General features: G+C 42.7%; 1 protein-coding gene across 1 annotated transcript in view; it reads right to left on the bottom strand.

The window, feature by feature from the left end:
- The window catches only part of Fbxl13 (F-box and leucine rich repeat protein 13), a 209,224-nt gene that overhangs the window by 185,945 nt on the left and 201 nt on the right, over nucleotides 1-23,078 (bottom strand). The window contains exons 2-4 of the mRNA XM_052720972.1: nucleotides 22,827-23,022; nucleotides 7,310-7,413; nucleotides 6,807-6,897 (exon numbers count right to left, since the gene is read on the bottom strand). Coding sequence (XP_052576932.1) covers nucleotides 6,807-6,897; nucleotides 7,310-7,413; nucleotides 22,827-22,901 — 270 coding nt within the window. The 5' untranslated portion in view covers nucleotides 22,902-23,022. The remainder of the gene's footprint in view (nucleotides 1-6,806; nucleotides 6,898-7,309; nucleotides 7,414-22,826; nucleotides 23,023-23,078) is intronic.

Genomic DNA, 23,078 nt, shown 5'->3' with positions numbered 1-23,078 from the left:
ACATTTGTGTTTTTCTTTAAGCTCACTGAGATTGTAAACGCCGTTGTTTCAAATTCTCTAAGAGTTCTCCCATACTAGACATCTGGTGGGTTTCTGGCACCTCATTTAGGTGAGGCCATGGTTTCCTCAAAGCTCTTGATGCCTGCTAGTATGAGGTATTGTGAAGGGGTTGGCACTTCCCTCTCCTTCCTAGTCTGGTTTCGTTTACTTGCCAAACCTAGATTTCTAAGCAGCTGCTGTTTTCTGTCTATCTCTCTGCAGTCATCTCACTATTTCAGCACAGGATAGTGCCCTGGTCCAAATGTTCCAAAGGGCTGCAGCTAACACTACTGTGGTGGTTTGAAAGAACATGCCCCCCAAAGGGAGTGGCACTATTAGGAGGTATGGATTTATTAGAGGAAGTGTGTCACTGTGGGGGTGGGCTTTGGGGTATTTTTCTCAAGCTTCACTCAGTGTGTCAATCAAGATGCAGGACTCTCAGCTCCAGCACCATATCTGCCTGCACATCACTATGCTCCCTGACATGATGATAATGGACTGAACCTCTGAAACTGTAAGCAAGCCATCCCAATTAAATGTTTTCTTTGTAAGAGTTGCTATGGTCATGGTGTCTCTTCACAGCAATAAAAAAAACCCTAACTAAGACAACTATTGTTCCAGTACTAAAGAGCAGTCCAATCTCAGAACACTGTCTGAATACACATTGATGTGTTGTTCAAAAAGATCCAGGAGAGTACCTCGAGAGCACCCCTGTCTACAGCCTCTTCTTAGGGCTGAGGTAGCCTGGATGCCACAGTTTACCACATGCTCAGACACTATTACTAGGATTCTGTTCAGCTCTGGGAAGAAAGATTGTGGACAGCCTACCCTGAGGCTCCAATGTTGCACCTGTGGCCACTAAAGGCACTGAGCTCTCACCAGAGTCTTAGTTAGGGTTCCTATTGCTGTGATGAAACACCATGACCAAAAGCAAATTGGGCATGTAGCCAGGAGGTTTTCTCCAGTCCCGCCTGGCCCTGTGGTGATTATAAAATAATCACTCAGAGGTTTAATATTATTTACAAACTGTATGACTTATGGTAGGCTTCTTGCTAGCTAGCTCTTATAACTTAACTCAATCCATAACTATTAATCTATGTATCGCCACGTGTTCTGTGGCTTTATCTGAGACTCATTGCATGTTGCTCCTTTGGCAGCTGGCTTGCATCTCTCTAGACTCCACCTATCTCTTTCCTGTCTCTCTCCTTGGATTTCCCACCTGCCTCTAAGCTGCCTTGCCATAGGTCAAAGGAGCATATTTATTAACCAACGGGAACAACATAAATTCACAGTGTACAGAAAGGCATCCCCCAGCAGGGGAGGAAAGGATTTGTTTGGTTTACACTTCCACATCTTAGTCCATTGTTGAAGGCAGTCAGGATAGGAACTCAAAGAAGGCAGGATCCTTGAGGTAAGAGCTGATGCAGAGGTCATGAAGGAGTGCTGCTTACTGGCTTGCTCCTTGTGGTTTGAATAAGAATGGTCCCCATAGACTCATATATTTGAATGCTTAGTCACAAGGGACTAAAACTATTTGATAAGGATTAGAAGGATTATGAGTTGTGGCCTTGTTGGGGGTGGGATTGGAAGTTTCAAATAGCACACACCATGCCCAGTGTTTCTTTCTCTCTGTCTGCTGCCTATGTATGGATCAGAATGTAGTACTCAGCTACATCTCTAGTGCCAGAGTGCTACCATCCTCCCGCGGTACTCCCACTGTGCTCCGACCATGATAATAACAAACTCACGTTCTGAAACTGTAATGCAAGCCCTAATTAAATGATGTCTTTCATAAGAGTTGCCTTGGTCATGATGTCTCTTCACAGCAATAGAACAGTAACTAAGACAGTCCTCATGGCTTCCTCAGCCTGCTTCCTTATAAAAAGCAGAACTACTCCCCCAGGGATGGCACCACGCACAGTAAGCTGGACCTTCCCACACCAATCACTAATTAAGAAAATGCCCTACAGGCTTGCCTACAGCCCAATCTTATGGAGGCATTTTCTTAATTAAGAGTCCTTTCTCTCAGATGACTTTAGCTTGTGTCAAATTGACATAAAACTAGCTAGCACACCACCTGAGCCCACTGCCTGCCAAGAATGCACAACTCTGGGGAGGAACCAATACCTACACTGTTCTGGGTAGACTTGTGGTCAGGGCTACAGCAACAAGCCAGAAGTGGCTTTAGCCAGTACAGAATTCAACAGGCTGGGTAGCTTTTCTTCTCCCAGTACCAAAGCAGTTAGAGAAGCCCTGTGTACAGGAAGGCCTGGTGATGACAGCCACAAGAATCTGTCCACTGTTAGGTTCGTCCAGCCTGGAACTAAGTTCTAGGGAAAAGTGTTGTGTTGACTACCATGTCCCACACCCAGGGAACAGTCAGGGATCAGTGCTGAAGCCATGATGCAGCTGTCAGTGATCCAAGCCAAAGCACTTATGCAAACCAGAGGTGCAGGACTCTGCCTGTTCCCTCGGGAACTCCAGACTCCAGTTGGTGAGCACTGGCTTGGCAACAGCTGTTCTGCCAGATGTTAGGAGACGATGAAAGAAACAGCCCTTCCTAGTCCACAGCTTCAGAGAACCTCCTAGTCTCTGGAGGATGCATGTGCCCCAGGTTCGTTTCAAGGCTGGAAATGGTGAAGGGCCAAACTACAGTTGGCCCCACTGTCACTAAAATTCCTTCCCAGGGGAGATATTAATAATGTCTACCCATTCTCCTAAGGTCCCAACAACAAAGTGCAACATAAGTCTGCCAAAGTCCACGCTGAGGAACTGCTGAGTTTATCTGGCTTCCTTACAAAGCACAGGTGAGGGTTACTTACAGGAGTGTGGGTGCTCTTACCCCCAGGTTGCACCCAGAAAGCCTTTACTCAGTAGGGATGCGGGCATCCTCACAGCTGCATAGATAGAGCTCCCTTGCGTCAGCCCTAGTCTATATATTCCAGCCATGTGCAATTACACAGAGTCATTTATAACAGGAGATAGGAGCAGGTGGATACTCAGGTAAGGGTCCCATGACTCTCCCCACTCATCCATAAAGGGAGTGTAAACAGTCAACAGCACAGCTTGGGTGGTCTTCTTGCAAGGGGGTACAGCTGAACTACCCCAGATAGCAATTATTTGGCTCAGAGGACTGTCACTCACAACACCCACTAACACACAAGTCTCTAGCAAAGGCCAGTGCCTGTCCTGGTACAGGGCCTCCAGTGTATGTGGGGGGCTGGGTCTCACTATGGTGGACCTGGCACTGGCCTCTAAGGCCAAACCTGTGCCAGCTCTCATGCCCTCCTCCCCAGAGGAGGGACAGGAGAGTCCTGTTCCCTGCTGTACTGCCCTAGGTTGAGGGAGGACGGTTGCTCTCATCACCTAGCCTGTCTGCAGGAACCAGCTGGGCATTAGGGGTTGTGGGGTTTTCCAAACACTGGCTTGCACTGAGGCAGACCTAGTACTGACTGTCCAGTCTAAAATCTGAACTTTAGCCTATGTCCTCTGGCAAAGAGGGTGGTGTAGCACGAATCTTCAAAGATCTTATTAATAAAAACAAATCCAGAGCCAGGTATTGGGGTGAACGCTGAAAGATCAGAGAAGTAGAATAAGCCACAGCCACCTCACCTGGCCAACTTCTCAGCTGATCTTGTTTCCTCGGACTGGAAGCTGAATTGCTGCTAAAAGCTTACCCAGCTCTAGTTCCTGGTCCTCACGCCTTATATACCTTTCTGTTTCCTGCCATCACTTCCTGAGATTAAAGGTGTGTGTCACCATGCCTGGCTGTTTCCAGTGTGGCTTTGAACTCACAGAGATCTGGATGGATCTCTGCCTCCCAAGTCATAGGATTAAAGGTGTGTGCCACCATTTTCTGGCCTCTATGTCTGTCTAGTGGCTGTTCTGTTCTCTGACCCCAGATAAGTTTATTAGGGTGCACAGTATATTGGGGGACACAATATCACCACAGTGTGGTATCTCCCTGGATGCTGAGTTGCTTGAGGTTAAGGGACGGGTTAGATAGGCAACTATGTCCTTCCTGCCTTCAGTGACCCTTTGTTACACTGAAAGCTGGCTCCATGGTCCCTCACTTGGCTTCCCCAGCACTTGGGCAGGTAAACATCTGTAGTCTGAAGGACATTTGACGTGGTATGTCTGTGGGAAACCATCACTAGAGATCTTCCTTGGCTGCCACCATGCTCTACCATAGCATTGCATTTATGTTCTCTATGGCCATCTTTTCCTGTCAGGGAAGCACACCTAAGGATTTTTAAAAAATTAAGTGTAACTGAACATTTCCTGTGTCCCGGCTGAGAGATTTTTCTGTCCCATATCAGAAATAAGTCCTAAGATTGGTCTTCCAATACTCTGACACAGAGGACAGAAGGGAAATAAACTAGACATGCAATGGGACAGCTGTCGTTCAGGCTGCATTGCGGCATTAACTGTGATAGTCTCTCACTTTGCTGTTATGTTTCAACTTTTCCATTGTGAGAAGTTTCCAAGTATGCTCTCTTGTCATTAGTAGGCACATATGGAGTTTTTTTTCCCCTAAGAAATGGGAATTGAGTCCATGGGGTTACTCTCTTCCTCACAAAGGTTGAGTCTCTCATCTTGGGTTGCATAATTAAACATCTTTCTGTCTGTGGTTATGAAAGCAATTTCAGCTTTTTAAGAGCATCTTTTTGGCTTGCCCAGTTCCCTATGTCCAGTCTTCTAAGTGACAAGACACATTATATTTTATGAACAGGCAGATAGATATAGGCAGCCCTACTGTGTAGAACTGTATAGTGTGAGATTGTAAAATCCTGCAAAGCAACCTTAAGCAATGTGAAATGTAATAGTTTGTGACCTTTAAATTTTTGTGAAAATCAGCCAGGTGTGGCAGCACATGCCTTTAATCCCAGCACTTGGGAGGCATAACCAAACAGATCTCTGTGAGTTCAAGGCTAACCTGGTCTACAAAGCAAGTTCCAGGACAGCCAGAGCTGTTACACAGAGAAATCATGTCTTGAAAAAAAAAAAAGTAAAATCAATAAAATAAAGCTAATAAATCATTTTAATAAAATCATTTAAAATAAAGCTAATATTACTATATAATGATTTGAAATGTCAAATTCACTGAGGATTAATGTTCATTCTTCAATGTTGTTATTTTTAATGTTTTTTTTTCGGAGTGTGAAAGAGTGAATTAATCCACATCCAACCTAGGCTGAGCTCTCTAATTAAGCAACCCAGAGCACCTGGAGATTCACATTTTTATATCTAAGACATTTTCTTCAGTGTTGCTGAAAGGTCAAATCTCATAGTTACTTTTTTGTCAAATTATATAGTACGTGTTCTATACCTTGGCAAATTACCACACTCCTACCAAGGTCTGAATCAGCTTCCATCATTTTTTCCTTTGTGCTTTATTATCACAAAGCATATCTATTTTCCAGTAGAACTTTAGGTTTGAACTGTTGATGCCTCTTAGAATTCTTCCCAGTAGTTTAAAGATTCCATAGGGACTTCTACAGACATTGGTGCAACCTGATTTCATGTCTTCTGTGATCCTTGTCAAAATACTGGCCATGAAGTTTATTCTCTCTCTCTCTCCATCAGTGTTTTCAAACATATTAGCCTGTTTACAGCAATGGGTTTTTTTTTTTTCAGTCAAAATAACATTGAAAGCAAACTTACTCTAGAGAGAGAAGATGGAAATGGAAAGCCCAGAATCCTGTCCCCTGCACCTCTCTTTTAATTCCTGAGGTTATCCCCGAATATCTCCGAGAACATAGCTTGCAGATATCTGCACTCTGTAGTAGATCAAAGCTCTGTAGTTGATGTAGTGTTACTTAATCTACACATCATAATGCACATCAGTTCTGATCAGATGCGTGGGTTCTAGCCCATGCACTCGTGCTCCAGCTAATCCCAGACTTGGCAGAACATCCCAGTCCTCTGCATCTGTTTCCCTGTTGCAGAACACTGAGGATTAAGGCTAACCACAACCCATCCTGGTGTCCCGGTGTCTCAGCACTTACTTTGAATATGACTTTGAATGCAGTTTTCAAAGTCCAACTTTACTGAGAGCCCCAGGTTTTACTTGGGCTTACACAGGCCATATTCCTGGCATTACCAAATGCCATACACTGTCCTAAGCATATCTAATTTTTGTTTACATTTCTCTCTCCATGTAATTTTTGCCAACACACACACACTGCTCTAAAAATCTCCAACGCCTCTATTACTCCCATTTCTCTTTAGAGGAGTTGCTGGAGAAGGTCCTCATTTCAGGGACAACCAGATCTGGTTTTCAAGTTCAATCTCATTAACATTTTGGTTATAACTTTATAAGCATGATTCCCTGTATCCTCATTTGTTGGGGCCACCAGCAGACAGTGGAGGGTGGAACACAAAAGGGAGTAACTAGGAAGGAAAGAGAATATCCCCCTTTAAAGAATCCTCTAAGGCTTTTACTTTGTTTTTGAGAGGATCTTGCCAAGGAGCCCGAGTTGCCCCTCAATCTCTCCATCCTCCTGCCTCAGCCTCCTGAGATTATAGAGTGTGCTGTTAAACCCAGCTTTCAGAATGCTATTTCTGCCCATGAGAGGAAGAGAGGGGGAACGGCAGACAGTCAGAATGGACGTGTTTGGTTCTGTGTGTGTTGTTATCACTTTCCTGAATGGCCTCAATTCAAAGGAGATTCTGACCTCATGCATCCTGCCCCCTGTAAAACCTAAAATCTGTTTGGGTATTTCCATCGGAACTTAAGATGTGTTTTGAAGTGCTTAATTAATTACCAGCTGGTCATCCAGTCCAAAAAGTTGTTCCAGGTAAGTTTCAGAAAGTCTTCGAATTTTTGGTTTCAGTGATGGATCAATGCACATGTCCCTTTAATAAAATTACAAAGCAAGATCAAAATTAATTACATTTTGAAGTAATTCCATAACTGAGTCACTGATTCTCATGTGTGTGCATGTGGAGTGGGAGGGTACTTCCCTGAGGAGGCAGGTCAGAATCACCAGAATTTGCTGAGTTCCTGAGAACAGTGTGCCACCCTTTTCTCATCCTCACCTTGAAACATTCTGTCCTAGGAGCACAAATGGGAGCTTACTCTGTTCTCACACTGAGAAAATCAGTGAATCTATTGTTCACATTAAATCTTGGGGACCTAACAGCCTATGGAGGGATTCTTTAACAAGCCCCTGATTTGCAACGTTCATTGGCAAGATCTTATAATGATACTATGCAAAGTTCTTGGCCTTCAAAATATTTCCCTACCACACAACAAAACAACACTTACCAAAGAAGGTTTTCCAGACCATTTTGAATGATGACTATGATCATGTGCTCTAAATACCTCAGTGGATCCTCAGGACATGTCACAAGTAAACCACATAACAGAGCCTGGTAAGAAAAGAAGGAGGGGATGGAGCCAGTGTTTCTGCTTTCACTCAGGTGTCTCTTCGTATTTACTATGTGGACATGCTACTCAGTCAAAGCAAACTTCAGTACACCTCACCTGTCTAAAAACTCCTACAATGACACAGGGGAAGCTGCTGCACAGTATTTTGTGTTACGTGAGAAATTTTTTGTACAAATCCAAAGATAGTTACAATGTTTAGATCCATAGTTTCTACCCCTTTTAAGAATGAGGAGCCAGTCAGTGGTGGCCTTTAATCTCAGCACTCGGGAGGCAGAGGCAGGTGGATCTCTGTGAGTTTGAGGTCAGCCTGGCCAAAAAAAAAAAAAAAAAAAAAAAAAGGAACTATTCATTTTTCATTGATTCTTTGGGAATTTCACAGCATACACCCCATCCCACTTATTTCTAAGTCCTTCCCTGTCTGCCCTCCTCCTTTGGGGCCTCCTCCCAAAAGAAAAGTGAAAAAAAAACCCAGAAATTAAAATTTAAAAAAAAAAATCACTTCGTTCCTCCATGTTGCCCACCTCTCTACCACATATCCATTCATTGTAGTGGCACTGGGAGCTGCAGTGTGTCACACAGCATGCTCCTTTGTCCACAAGGCTTTACTTGCAAATGTTCATTGCAATTAGTCCTTGGTCTGGTAAGGAACCTTTTTTAAGTTAAAAAAAAAATTACTCAAGTCAAATCATAAGGTGACTGATAAAATCCATGGTCAAAATCTACTGTGGAGATAAATGCGGTCTTCACCCCTCATCAAGGACACTTCTCTTTGCAACAGACAGAGACCACTAAAGAAAACCACAACCAATCAAAATGTAGTGTCGTGGAGCCCAGTCCCAGTGGATACATCGATAAAACATTCTCATGCCTAAGGCTCAGGGAACATTGCAGAAGAGGGTCAGAAAGACTGTAAGGGACAGAGAAACAGGCAGTCTGCTGTAGGAGTGTGTTTCTTAGTAACATCAGAAGCTACATCCATAAAGCCTCACCAACATGACTGCCCAAATATGAGCTGAACAAGGAGACACCAACGGACATGCCCAACTGCTTAGGGGAAACACACAAGGCTTCGACCCTTCACAAAGAACTATAGCCAACTGAGAAACACTGGGAGCAGGAGAGGTGGTCCTCCAGGGAAGAGGATACCAAATGGTTGTCCAGTGCCAGATGACCAGCCCTGAAAACATACACGCAAGTAACATTATACAGACTGAACAGATTGCATTTAGGAATAAATATACATATAGTACAGATACATATATGTATACAATAACAATTAGTACAAAAGGCCATGAATTTGAAGGAGAGTAGGGAGGGGTATATGGCAGGGTTCGAAAGGAAGAAAGGGAAGGGAGAAATGTTGTAATTATATTATAATCTCAAAAATACAAAAAAATAAGAAAAAAATTTAAATCTACTATGGGGCTATGGTGGAGTTCAATGGCAAAGCCCTGTGCTAGGGCATGGTAAGGCCATGGATCTAGTTCCCAGCAGTGGGGGAGGGGAGCCTAGTGTAAATTGGAAAAAACATTAAAATGCATTTGTATTTTACCATCCATGATACTTATAGAGAATATATATATATTATAGCATACAAAATATATGTATTGGGGAAATGTGCACACAGGTAGGCAACAAATAATAGATAATTAAGCTAGTAATTGTTTATTATTAATAGATTATGTGCTTTAAAGCACATATGTAGAACACAGAAAGCTGCTGCAGTGTTATTTTCCCCTAGGAGATCCCTGTGAGAAAAAAACTTCCCATTAAAATAATATCAGTGAGACACAGAATTACTGAACATCTCTGCACTTAGGGCAGAAAAAAAGGTTCACATCGCACAGTCAACAGAAACCACCTGGAAATTTATCTTGTTTTTCCTGGTTCCCTGTCTCCCTTTAGGATCTGCTGTGTGTGTCTCAGCAGGGGGGAGATTTTTTTCCTTTCCCTGACCCAGAGGCCACTCTTGTTGACTTTCTCCTACTTCTTCATTTCAGAAACAAAATATCCCACACCTTAGAGTTACACAGAGCAGTTGTTCCCACAGCCATGGACCAAGCACCAACAAACATAGATCTAGGGACTTAGCAGCTCTCACAGTGTCCCTCCAACAGACAGACCAAGAGAAGCAGAAACCCAGGAGATGTCCTGACTGAACTCTGTCTAATGTAATCCTCCCTTTGCAACAGCCCCATCTCCCTCTTGGTGTGCAGCCTGGTAGGACCCTACCAGCAGGATAAAGGCAAAACGCCTCAGCTTAGACACAGATCCCTTCCCCCTCTCCTTCCTGTTGGAAATAAGATAATAAATTCAAGAGACTGTGAAATCAAAGCAATTTTAAAATACACAATTCAGCAGAAAAGGATACCAACATAGAGAAAAGGCCAAAACTGCCACCCAGTAGCAGCTTTTAAAACCCTTTGACTGTCCTCTGTTCCTATTGGCAGAAGCATGCTCCCTTCACAAACTCCAAAGACAAAAGGAGGGTGTGGGACTGAACAGAGTTCTTAAAAAAAAAAAAAATACAGGGCTAGTGAGACGGCTCAGCAGTTAAGAGCGCCCTACTCTGTAGAGGACTCAAGTCTGTTTCCCAGAACTCGCTTAGGGGTGTTGGCTTCTCCAGTTCCGGGGAGCTAGCCCACTTTTACAGCCTTGGTGGGCACCCAGCATGCAGGACACCCACACACAGAAAAATAAATCTTTTTTTTTTTAAGGAAATGGACTATAACAACCTTTCAGGCTCCTCCTCGACCTTTCTCTGGAGAAGTTCAGCTACTTGTAGACTAAATACACAAGGCACCCTTGGTTCCCACCACAGCTGCAAGCTGAATTTTAAAAGGTGGCTACTACCCAAAAGGCAGCAAGGGACCTAATAATGGGGATAAATCCTTCTACTCCATCAGCTTCCTGAATGGCTGTGCTGAAAAGTCCATCTCTTTAGCACTTCGCTGTATGGGTCTACAGAGCTCAGGGGCTCCTGCCTTCCACACTCCACAACCCACCTCCTCCTTCATATTTTGGTGTCTAGAGGATATTTACATCCCAAGTATTTGAATCTGTTACCTGAGGCTCTGTATTTTTAGCAAGCTCCTTGAGAAGTTCCCAGGCACACAGAAGTCTGGGAGTTAGTGGAATTTAGTTTTACAGGAATTAAGAAAGTTAGGGATTGCGCTAAGAAATATCAGAAACTGCATGTTGTTTTGTATTTCCAAGCTGTCCAGATAAAAAAGCTGCTTTCCTAAAAATTTATCCTGCAGAAGCCTAGTCAAATTTAGAGGGTCTTTGAAATGGCAATATAGGCATATGGAGCTAGCAGAGTTGGAAAGTTTTTTGCAAAGAAATATGACTGTTCATTTATTCCTTGTTGTTAGATTTTTTTTTTTTACTCTTTTGGGGGCCCCACCACCCAGCTCCCAAATAAATCACACATGGAGGCTTATTATTACTTATGAATGTCCGGCCTTCGTTTGACTTGTTTCTTGGCACCTTTTCTTTACTTAATTTGTCCTGTCTACCTTTTGCCTCTGAGCTTTTCCCATTCTCTTACTTCTGTAAATCTTACTCTTACTCCGTGACTTGCTGTGTAGCTGGGTGTCTGGCCCCTGGAGTTCTCCTCCTTCTCTGGCTACTTCTTTTTTTCCTAGATCTCTCCTCCCAGATTTCTCTTTCTATTTATCCTCTCTGCCTGACAGCCCCGCCTATTTCTCTCTCCTGCCTCACTATTGGCTGCTCAGTTCTTTATTCGAGCGTCAGGTGTTTTAGACAGGCAAAGTAACACAGCTTCACAGAGTTAAACAAATGCAACATAAACAAAAGTAACATACCTTAAAATAATATTCCACAACAGTTTCTAATGGACAAAATAACACAGCATGCAGTTTAAAAATTAATGAGTGGATGGCACACAGCAGCACACAATGAGGCAGCGTGAAGAGTGAGTAAATAAGCATTTTCTGTTTGCTTGTTTTGAAATGCTAGGGATGGAAGCCAGAGCCTTAGACAAGCTAAGCAAGGACCACAGAGCTAACTCCTCAATACCATCAACGCAAAGGTCTGGGGAGACGGCTCAGCAGACAAACACACTTGCTATATGAGAATGAGGGTTACCTCTGCTCTTGTTTCCTTAAGTGGGACAATGAGGTGTGTGTATCCTAGGACCCTCATGAGGATTAAATGTATTAATATACACAAGCAACTCTGAAGTACATCTAGAACAGAATGATCGCTTAGATAACGCAGCAAGCGATCGTCTGTGTCTTTAACTATCCGCTGCTGTTTACCACCTCCACTAAAGGAAAAGGCCAAAGAAAAGAAACTCAGGAGAGTCCTGCACACCTGAAAGTGCAATGTGACAACAAGGAAAAACCCTGAGTGACAGATTGTTCACCAAGCTAAATGGAAAAAGTTAGAGGGGAAAAACATGTTTAGGAAAAAATGGCAAGGAAAGAGAATGTCCTTGAACAATATATATATTGTTCAGATATAAACCACAAGATAGTTAGCTGCCTAGCACAGCTCTGGGTGGAGGGCGGCAGAGTAGGAACAGAGACTGGCTAACTTGTGAAAATCAATCATGTTTATCATGTCAGACACCCAGATAGCTGCACAGTGAATGTGTTAACTGCCTCAATGGTAACAAAAACAACTGCTCTCAGAATGCAGCAATGAAAGCAGTTCTTGGATGCTTGTGCAGCCTGTTAGAGAAATTTCCAAGTGGCAAGAAGAGAGAAAAGAGCTTACGGGTGGGGAAGCAGGAAAAGCCAAGCCCAGCAGCACAGGCAAAGTCACCAAGAGCCACGGATGGAGGCAGGAAGCGGCAGACAGGGTCACTCTGTGAAGACCAAGGAATTCTCCTCCAGACCCAATAGATCCCTGTCTCCTTTTATGTCCTGCTGCAATAATAGAATATCACAGACTGAGTGAGTTACAAAGTCCCTCATGGCTTAGTGAGGACCTTTGTGCTTAGCCACAGCATGCCCAAGGCTAGAAGGGACTGGGAGAGCAGAATTTGCTTGTATAACAACCTGTCCTGTGATAACTCAGTCATCCTGAGATCAGTCCATCTGTTAGGCTCATGGTCCACGGCCACAGCTGCTGTAAGAAGTCCCACTACCCCTCCACACTGCTGCATTGGGAGCTGACATTCTAACACATGAGCCTTGTAGGGACACATTCAAACCAGAGTCATTTGCGATGAAACCCTTGTCCTTGTGCTCCTTGCCCACACCATGTACTCACACAAAAGTGTGCACGTGTGTAGCTTCCTACAGAACTGGCTATCATCTATTTGGAAATGGTTTGTTCACATATAAACACAGAAATATATCTTTTAAACAGACAATAAAACAAACAGTATAGATGTGTATACCCTTTGGGAAAAAAAAAACCAGAAAAGGAGGTTGCTTTAAAAAGAAAAAGTGCCACTTGAGAATCAGAGTTCCAGAAAGCCCTTTACTTTGCAATAAAAAAAAATTTTTATAATTCAGTAATGAACATTTGAAAATAAATCAGCTATGTGTACCAACATTTAAACAGATGGCATGACTTTTTAACTTTAGAAGCTTTATAAACATGTGTCCCGAGACTATTAAAGGGAACCAACTGCTTTGACCACGTAGAAGGAAACTTGGGGAATAGAAAACACCTTTTGGGACCAACATGAGGGGTCTATTTGAGCCAGAGTCCAACTGTGTTATCTAGCTGGTCTGAAACTTGTAAGATCAAGCAACTCTCCTGCCTCAGTCTCCCAAGGAGCAGGGACTGCAAGAATCCCACCATGCCCAGACCAGACTGCACGGGGGAAGCAGCAGCCACTGGGACGGAAGAGAAGGACAACCATTTGAACACCTGCAGTGTGCGTCACCAGTGGAGGGGTCACCATGTGGCTAAGCCCTAGGTAAAATAACTCCTGCAGAAATAACGAACTGGCAGCATTGTGGGTCTTTAGAACGACATCTGTGAACTGGCTGGCTGGGCTGACAACTCAGCAAAGATTTGTCCCCTGCCCCAGCCAAGAAGCTATCAACTTCTTACCCAAAGGTCCAGCAAACCAAGCTAGTGAAGCAATCCCTCCTCTCCCAAATCAGCAAGCTGTCCCTCGCCACATTCAAATTCCTGATTCTTGTATCTCTGGAAAATGTTTATTCCGTGTTCCAAGGCAGGGTTTTGCGATGTTCCCCAGGCTGGTGTCCCGGGCTCAAGCAGTTTTCTTTCTTAACCCCTCAAGTAGCCTGAAAGAGTTACCATTGTGCCTCTCCTTTGCACCTGACGGGTATCCCTCCTTAAAACAAATACTCAATAACAGGATCCATGTAGCTTATAAATAAATGCATTTCTTTCAAGCACAAATTGACAACTGAATCTTAAAGAAATGTAAACCATAAAAACTTTATAAAAAAAAAAAAATCAAGAAAAATTCAAGTGGCTTTAGTCCTGATTTGCAACTGAAGTTCGCCCTCTGCTGGAAAGAGACAGATTTGCATGTTTCTAGACATTTGAAATCCAACTTCACAATTTGAAATGTCGTTTCTTACTCTGATACAATTGCTATGTTTATTCGTTTAATAATTTTGTAGACAGTGTATCAATAATACATAGCTCATCGTTGGTCTCTCTGGAGCAGGCCTGTTTGTCAATAGGTAACACACCTAGTTCTAACAAGTAGAAAGTGAGAAATACATACCTATCTCTAATTTTTTTATGTACCCAAATCCTTCCAAAAGGGTATCATTGCATGGGCTCCTATTTTAATAATCTGCTTAAGGATATGAGTGCCTTTCAGAGTCCCTCCAAAAGACAAAGAGTGGGGTGCTGATACAGCAGGCACAGCATCTGTGTCCTGAGAGAAAAGACGACTATAGTGACCCAGAAGAGACCACAAGTATTCACGTTCCCTACAGTTCCTTGTAGGTACAGCCCCTAAGTGTTGCCATTATGTTATTTTTTCTATTGGAGTTTCTAAAATATATAGTTCCTGGACCATAAAATAATTTATACAAAGTAAACATTTTATTGCCCAAATGTCTAAGTATCTGACTATTTACTTCATTTGTTTAAAATATAAAACAAACACTTAAAAATATCTAGCTCTGGACTGAGGAGATAGCTCAGTGGGTAATGCACTTGCCTTACAAGATTTAGGGCCTGAGTTTGAATCCCCAGGACCCATGTAAAGGCAGGTAAGTAGCACACACCTGTAATTCCAGCAGTCCTGGGATGGGGGTGAAGACAGGAGAATCCCCAAAACTCAAGGCCCAACAAGCCTTGCCTCAAAGAACAAAGAGACCCTGTTTCAAACAAGGTAGAAGGCAAGAACTGATGCCCAAGCTTTCCACTGATGCACCATGACATGCATGTTCCACCCCTTATATACATGAACAAACACGCCCAAAATATTTTGAAATACTGAGTTCCAAGATCTTTTTTAAAAGGTTATCAGTATATTTTATGTTCATATCTTTTGTGTAGACAACATACTTAGATGGCAAGAACATCTCACTAGATTCTAATGATGGGAAAGACTAGCTTGCTGTAAACATGAGAGACACAGAGAGACAGAGACAGAGAAAAAGAGATTATAACCTGACAGAATTATATTACTTTTTATTTTTATACTTTTAACATTTATTTATTCATTGATTGAGTGATTCATTTATTTACTGTGTGTGTGCATACTTTCAGGAAAGCAATTGAATAAGGTACCTGTAGTTGAACTCTGGCCGCAACATGGGTGCATGCATCCTAGTGAAAATGCAAGTAAGACATTGGAGAGTGGTGAATTCCACAGGAGGAAGAATCTTCTTCAGTGAACTGCCCAACTCAGCACTCTTTACTAGCTCTGGGTCTAGAATGAGGACCAGGCTGTGTCCGGCTACAGGATGCTCCACCAGCAGTAAAAAGGGAAACCAGCCAGTGCTGGTGGCCTCATCAAAGGAGCAGCAGGTTGCAACTGAAGTTCAAGGTGTCAGCCCACCAGGAGGAAACTCCCTGATGGGTACATCTCAGACAGGCAAGGCCCCGAGACCACAGACCCCAGAATGTCTTTTCCTTCTTGTGGGAGGCCAGCTTCCAACTTTACAATGGTCTTATGAGGAGGAGAGAGGAATAAAAATATATTAGATAGAAAGACAGCAAAAAGGAGAAAGACAGAAACACAGGACAGCTTCAGGAGAACCCAACAGCCTTTTCCGTTTATTCAAAAGGGCTTTTTATAACAATGCCAAGGGGTGGGGCCAAAGACCTCCCCCTTGTTAGATCAAAGTACATGGCAAAGCCCAAAGTGCAGACCCTTCCAAACACCTATAACCACACCCATGATCAAATCATCCCCTTATGCAGCCCTGCTGGGTAAACCAAGCTCAGATTCTCAGACCCTGAGTAAGTTCTCACTAGGAAACCTCTCTGGCTCTCCACAACTCCCTCTTCTTAATATTTTAAAGGGTCCCTCAGACCCCTCAGAAAGACTATGCCTGTCTTAGGTCATCTTCTTCTTTACTAATCAGCCTTACCCATCATGGAGATACACATTTCTGTCTAGTGTAATCTGTCTTAGGTTGGCAGCTAGCAAGAAGGACTTACCCATCTCTGACTATCAGCTGCTGGCAAGGGAAAGTACAGAGCTTAATTCTTTGCAGGTCTAAATCAGGTCCCCACTAAGTGCATGCAAGTAGCTGGAATAACCACAGCAATCCCTATGGCTATCAATTCCTCCCTTGTCTTATCCCAAGACTTCTGCTCCTTAAACTGAGCTTCATGGTCAAGAGGGGACGGACCCTGAGTGATCAATTTTGTAAAAGCATTCCCATTCAGCAGCAGCTCTGGTGGAGTGGAAGGTTTTGTTCCCCCCATATCTGCCTCAGGGAAAATTCCCCCCTGCCACTCAGGACTCAGATCCAAACTGTTCAAAATTAGTGCCCACAGTCCAAAAGCTTCCACTGTGATCTTTTCCATCCCATGCTCCTCATAATGTTGTTGCATTTTGACTCTGGGTTCTCCCCCATGAGTCTGCGTCCAGAGTTCCATAGTCAGAAAACCAAGGACACAGCTCCTCTACAAACACTAGGAACTTCTGTACTTGTTCCTGTTCTACCTTAACTCTTCTGGTTTTCAAACTCTCTACAAGTGAATATACAAACATCTGGTTACTATTTCCCTGCTCTATATTGGCTTCTCTTTCTCAGACTGCTAAGTCCGCAGTGACTGCTTGTTCCTGGATGCTGTTTTCTGTGCATCAGGTCTGGCACTAGGGAAATTCTACTCTTACCCTAAGTTTCTTCCTATATAATATCCCTATACCTAAATTCTATATTTTTACCTAATTTAGTAGATAGAGATTAAGAGAGAAATAGAGACAGAGATACTTTTTTAAGATTTATTTATTCATTTTATGTATATGAGTGCTCTATCTGCATGTACACCTTTATTCCAGAAGAGGCCATCAAATTCCACTATAAATGGTTCTATGGTTGCTTGGAATTGAACTCAGAACCTCTGGAAGAGCAGTCAGCATTCTTAACTGCTGAGCCATCTCACCAGACGCCGACAGAGAGATACTTGCTGCAGCCTAACTTTTAACTGCTCTGCTTTATTTATATACAGTTTTACTCCCAAAGAATAGAATACTACCACCTGATCCTTAATTCATAACCAGACATGTCCACCTGCTTCTGCAGTGCCCCCTTCTCTCCCTTACTTATTTCCTCTGTATCTAAGTCCCAAGTTCTGGTTTTATCTGTGGGAGGCCAGCTCCCACCTTTTCAAGGGTTCTGATGAGGAGGATAGAGGGATAAGAAAATATTAGATAGAAAGATAGCAAAGAGGAGACAGACAGTCACAAGATAGCTTTGGGAGGGCCTAGGTCAATACCCAACAGCCTTTTCCATTTATTCAAAAGTGCTTTTTATAACAATGCCAAAGCAAAAGACCTCCCCCTTGCTAGATCAAAGCATACTGCACAGCCAAGTGTAGACCCTTCCAAACATCTGGTAACCATGCCCATGGTCAAATCATCCTCTTATGCAGTCCTGCTGAGTAAAGCAAGCTCAGATTCTTGGACCCTAAATAACTCACTAGGAAACCTCTGTGGGTCTCTACAGCTTCTGTTGTGCTTTTGCATGTTTGCTGCTGCTCTTTCTCTGGTATCTGGCATGGTGTGATTGGGTGTGGGGAGATCCCTACTGTTGTAATGTAGTGTATTTATCTCATGGAAACATCCCATTTCACTGAGCATTTTTACCTGTGGATTGTTATGAAGATGATTCCTCTCTAAGCTGTACTGTCTAATTGATAATAACAATAATGTTAGCTTATACAGAGTTTTGATGAATAAAAATAAATACAGGGAAATTTTATACAGCTAGGGTCTATGCATATTACCTAAGGAGCTGCATAGATTGCAGTTCAGGTTAAAGATTAAGAAAAAAATTGAGTCCCAGTTAGCCCAGCTAGCTTATATTCTTTTAACCTTAATGTTGAGAAATGTGTTCACAGGTTTCAGAGTACATCACAGCTGAAACAAAGCCTTGAAAATAACTTAAAGTTAGACTAAGGCGTTTTTATCAAATAGCTTTGAGGTAAAAAAAAAAAAACCCAAGAAGACAATCTAAAGTTTTAGAAAGGCACATAGTTGAATGAGGAACTCTTTCGGGTCAGGGAACAAGAACAAAGCAGCCCAGTTATCACTACCTGACACACTTTTCTTGCTAGGATTGGTTGATGACCAAAGGTGATGATTAACTTCTTATACCCATTTCTGCCATTAATCTCCTGATTAAAAAAAAAAATAAAAACTATTGATGAGTGGGTATGTATCCTAAAGATTTAAAGTAGAGCTGACTGATTCTTTTTCATATATAAAAGTTTAAGTTTGTGATTCCTTTAAGATTCCTTATAAGATTACCTTTCAAGGTAAGTAGTAAAGTAATTGGCCTTTTCTTTGTCACTGCAAAATGCAGCCTGCCAGTAAAAGACCTGACAGAAGAATACCTTGCTTGCCCACATGGTTAATCTATAACAAGTTACTTGGGTATGAATGTATGTAAGCTCTTGGGATAATGTTGTTGCTGGCATTTTACTCGTTTTGGGGGGCCCACCACCCAGCTCCCAGATAAATTTTCACAGAGGCTTATTATTACTTATGAATGCCTGTCATTAGCTTGGCTTAGTTTCTAGCCAGCTTTTCTTAACTTATCCTGACTATCTTTGCCTCTGGGCTTTTCCCATTCTCTTACTTCTGTAAATCTTACTCTTACTCTGTGGCTTGCTGTGTAGCTGGGTGACTGGCCCCTGATGTCCTCCTCCCTCTCTCACTCCTAGATCTCTCTCCCCAGATTTCTCCTTCTATATATTCTATCTTCCTGTCAGCCCCACCTATCCATTCTCCTGTCTTGTCATTGGTTGTTCAGTTCTTTATTAGACCATCAGGTGTTTTAGACAGGCACAATAACACAGCTTCACAGAGTTAGACAAATGTAACATAAACAAAAGTAACACACCTTAAAATAATATTCTACAACAGGATAATTTGTTTCTCACCTACAATACCTAAAATGTTAATCATGTAAGGGATATGGGGGAAATGCTGTTTTTAACTGTTTGTTTTGTATTCATTGTAATCATTCACTTGAAAAACAGAATGTAGCCATGTTGTGATTTTTATATTGCCTAAAAGATTTTGCTGGGTTATATAAGCTGTAAGAAAAAGAATAAATATAGAGTTAAAATGGGCTAGAAGAAAAACATCAAGAATGAGAGTTAGAAGGAAAACATCAAGAATGAGAGTTTCCTTCTAGGAAAACATCAAGAATGAGAGTTAGAAGGGAAACATCAAGAATGGGAGAGTTAGAAGGAAAACATCAAGAATGGGAGAATTAGAAGGGAAACATCAAGAGTAAAGATAGAGTTAGAAAGAAAACATCAAGGATGAGAGAAGGAATAGAGAATGCAAAAGAAGAATAAAGAAAAGGTTTGAAGGAAATCTTCAAGAGAGTGTGTGATTATCTTTTTCCCTAACCCCTTCAGATAGAAAAGTCTTAGTACATGCCTATGCTGTGGATTCATTTTGAGCCCTTCACTGCTGGAGGCTGGGCCTCCAGGCAGCAATAAGCCAGCTTTTGGTAGTTGCATGGAGCTGAAAGAATAAGAGGTGCCCAAATGTGGCCATTTGTTCAATAACAAATATGTCTGGTCTAGGGTGTTCATAAAGGAGCCAGCACAACTACATCTAAGAGGATATTCACAGGAAAGAGGGAGGAACCTGCAGTCTAGCTTCAAGCCAGCTTCATCTGCCTAGACTGAGTGACCTCTTCACTCTATAGAGAGGAAAGGGGGAACCCTCTATGGTGAAAGAATGTATTGTGTAGAATGTCTACTGTTCCTTTTTACTTGATATCCAACAGAACAAATCACTCAATGTGTGCATGAGGAAACATGATAATCAGTGGAAGAAAAGAAACAACAGACACAGACCCCAAAAATGATTCATATATTGAAGGTACCAGTGTTTCTTTTTGTCTTTGTTTTAGACAGGCTCTCTTGCTAAATTTCCTATGCTTGCCTTGAACTCAATATGTAGGCCAGGCTAGCCTAAAGCCATCCTTCTGTCCTAGCTTCCTGAGTCTTGGGATTACAGACATGTGCCATCAGTTTTCCAGATAATTATTTTATAAAAATAATCACTAACATGTTAAAGAAAACAGGAAATGATAGCAAAATAAATGAAAAGGTATTTTCATAATTTTAAAAATAGAATGCATTGACAGGAATCAATGAGCATTCCAGGCTTGAAAAATATATTGTCCACAATTAAGATTTAATTTAATATATTCAACAGATGGGATGGGATACAACATAAAACAAAATTAGTAAATTTAGCAATTCATGGGCTGGAGAAATGGCTCAGAGGTTAAGAGCACTGACTGCTCTTCCAGAGGTCCTGAGTTCAATTCCCAGTAACCACATGGTGGCTCATAACCATCTGGTGCCCTCTTCTGGCCTGCAGTCATACATGCTGTATACATAATAAATAAATAAATGTTAAAAAAATAATTTAGCGGGGCTGGAGAGATGGCTCAGAGGTTAAGAGCACTGACTGCTCTTCCAGAGGTCCTGAGTTCAATTCCCAGCAACCACATGGTGGCTCACAACCATCTGTAATGAGATCTGGCGCCCTCTTCTGTATACATAATAAATAAATAAATAAATAAAAGTAGGTTTTAAAAAAAAAATAATTTAGCAATCCATTAGATTAATCAGTGAAAAAGATCCAAAATTGTACCCAGAAGAAAAAACAGTTAACAGGACAAAGGTAAAATTTTTATTATATTCACGATTGGATTCCTATAAGAGAAGAGAAGAGAATTGGGTAGAAATAACAATATATTCAAGTGATTGTTTGCAAAACCAAGGAAAACTAAGTATTAGTCAACAGATTCAGTAAGTCTAGTATATCAGGCAGGTTTTTGTTTTGTTTTATTTGCTTTTTTGTTTTTTTCTTTTTGAGTCTTACTATGCCTGGGCTCAAGCAATCCTTAGCCCCAGTCTCCCTAGCAGGTAGAACTACACCTACCAGTGGCATGAGTAACCTTTTGGTTTTGGTTTTGGTTTTCATTTAGTGAGAATGTACACAAGTTCATAGAGAAATGGTATTGTAGGTAAACAACTAGATTTTACTTAGAACACACAGATGATGTTCAGAAGAGGTCAAATGTCCATGGATGTCTAAAAATAAAAGATTAAATGTTACACATATTTGCAGGTGGCTTTCAGAAGAGTAAAAGTCCTGGGAAATTGAGTCAGATAGATAGAGAGCTGGCAGAACTAAGTTCACCTTAATGGCCTCCAAGGGAAAGTGAATGGATGGGACCCAAAACTTCTATTTCACCTGCCGTCAATGCCTGAGCAGAGGTGACTGAAGGGTTTCTCGGGATAAAATCATGGGGCATACCCCATTTAACATGTTAATAAATACTTCAAAATTACCACCCTAAAAGGAAGAGTTGTACCAAATTGCCCTGGAAGTTGAATGGTTTGCCTCTTCCCTAGAGCATTCATCTCCCCTGGAAATTGAATGGCTCTCCCCTTCCCTGCCCTCTCATTCTCCCCTGAAGTTGAATGGCTCTCCTCTTCCCTCCCCTGTGCTCTCATTCTCCCCAAGAAGTTATCTGCTCGAAACTCCTACTGTATCACCCACAATACACACCTACCATTTACAGACAAAATAGAAGCTACCAGAACTTTCTCAGCTCCCTACCCCGAGGAGAATAAAATCTTGTATTCAGCACCATACTGTTCTCCAGAGGCAGGGCAGAATGGGGTAATTATGAGGGCGAGAAGAAAACCCTGCTCCCTGCTCCTGCAGCTCTGATCTGCTCTCACTGTCAGAAGGTGCCTATGGGACCACACAGGGAACATGTTTTTCCAAACGGTGCTCTAATAAAGACGGGGCATAAACTGTGCTCGCTCAGAGCTAGATGTTGTACTTCCAAACGCCCCAGGCAAGAATGCCAAGGCCAGTGCCTTCATAAGGCCAAACGACAGATAACCTTCAACTCCTGGCCTCCTCTCTCCTAGACCTAAATGAAGCCACTCATAAATCCACCATACAACTTTAGTTACTGAGAGAAAAAGAAACTTCAACTTTTAATCTAACCTTGTGACAAACTACACTCTCTGGGTAATGTTAGAAAAAAAAAGTGTGTGTGTGTGGGGGGGGGTGGATTAGCAACACTTAAAGATGTAATTTTGAAAACATACACATACCTATAACTCCACTGTAAAGCCACTGACACACGAGTGTCCCTTCAGAAGCCCACAATTGACAGTGTTTTACTCTCTATTGCAGCACCTTTGTTTCCGCTTCTAATAAATCCAGTTTTGCTTCATACAGATTCGCCCTGAAACTCATTTGCTGAAACCAAAACCCCAGGTTTTGCCTGGGTGTCCATCTCTGAAAAGGTGTAGTGTGAAGCTGTGTCGAACAGCAGTGACTCTTCTTCCCTCCTGCTAAAAGCGGGAAGAGGCAATTCTTACCCACAGAACCCTGAAGTCTCTTGTTCTAGGCTCACCGCACACTTCTTGCTCAAGATACTCTTCATAATGCAACGCTCTCTTTTCCTCTCTGTGTGTCTGACTCTCTCCCCTTTTTCGTCTTGTCTAAAGGTTGACACATGGGGTTTCCACCCAGGGCCCTGTGCTCTTCCTCTCTGGAAAATGTCGCTTTTTTTCTGCCCTTCTTTCTCATCCCCATCCCTGCTTTGGCCACCATCACCACCCTTCGGTCGTCTCCAACCTTCCCCTTCAGCCTCCCCATCCCGCTCCTTCCCAGCTGCAGCTCCGGGCATCTCCTTGCCTCTCCCGCGCCCTGTGTGTGTGTGAGGCCACGTGGCTCCAGTACCTCACAGATCTGAGGGATGTAGTTGTCCCTGAAGTAGTTCCTCAGTTTGGGGGTGGCACTGCGTAGTGAAGCCATGGTCAAGGGCAAGACTGAGAAACTTCGCTCTGCGGGCTACTGGTGTCAACGCTGCCGGGGCCGGCCGCGTCGGGGCGTTGCCCGGCAACCACGGGGGAGGAGCCGTACAGTCTCCGCCAGTCTGGAGGCGGAAAAAAGAGCTTGAGCGGAGGGGCGGGGCAGAGTGGGAAGGGGGCG

Source organism: Peromyscus californicus, unplaced genomic scaffold, assembly GCF_007827085.1.
Source record: "Peromyscus californicus insignis strain IS unplaced genomic scaffold, ASM782708v3 Scaffold_6__1_contigs__length_162567912, whole genome shotgun sequence".
NCBI lineage: Eukaryota > Metazoa > Chordata > Mammalia > Rodentia > Cricetidae > Peromyscus > Peromyscus californicus.
This window is presented reverse-complemented; position numbering and strand designations above follow the sequence as displayed.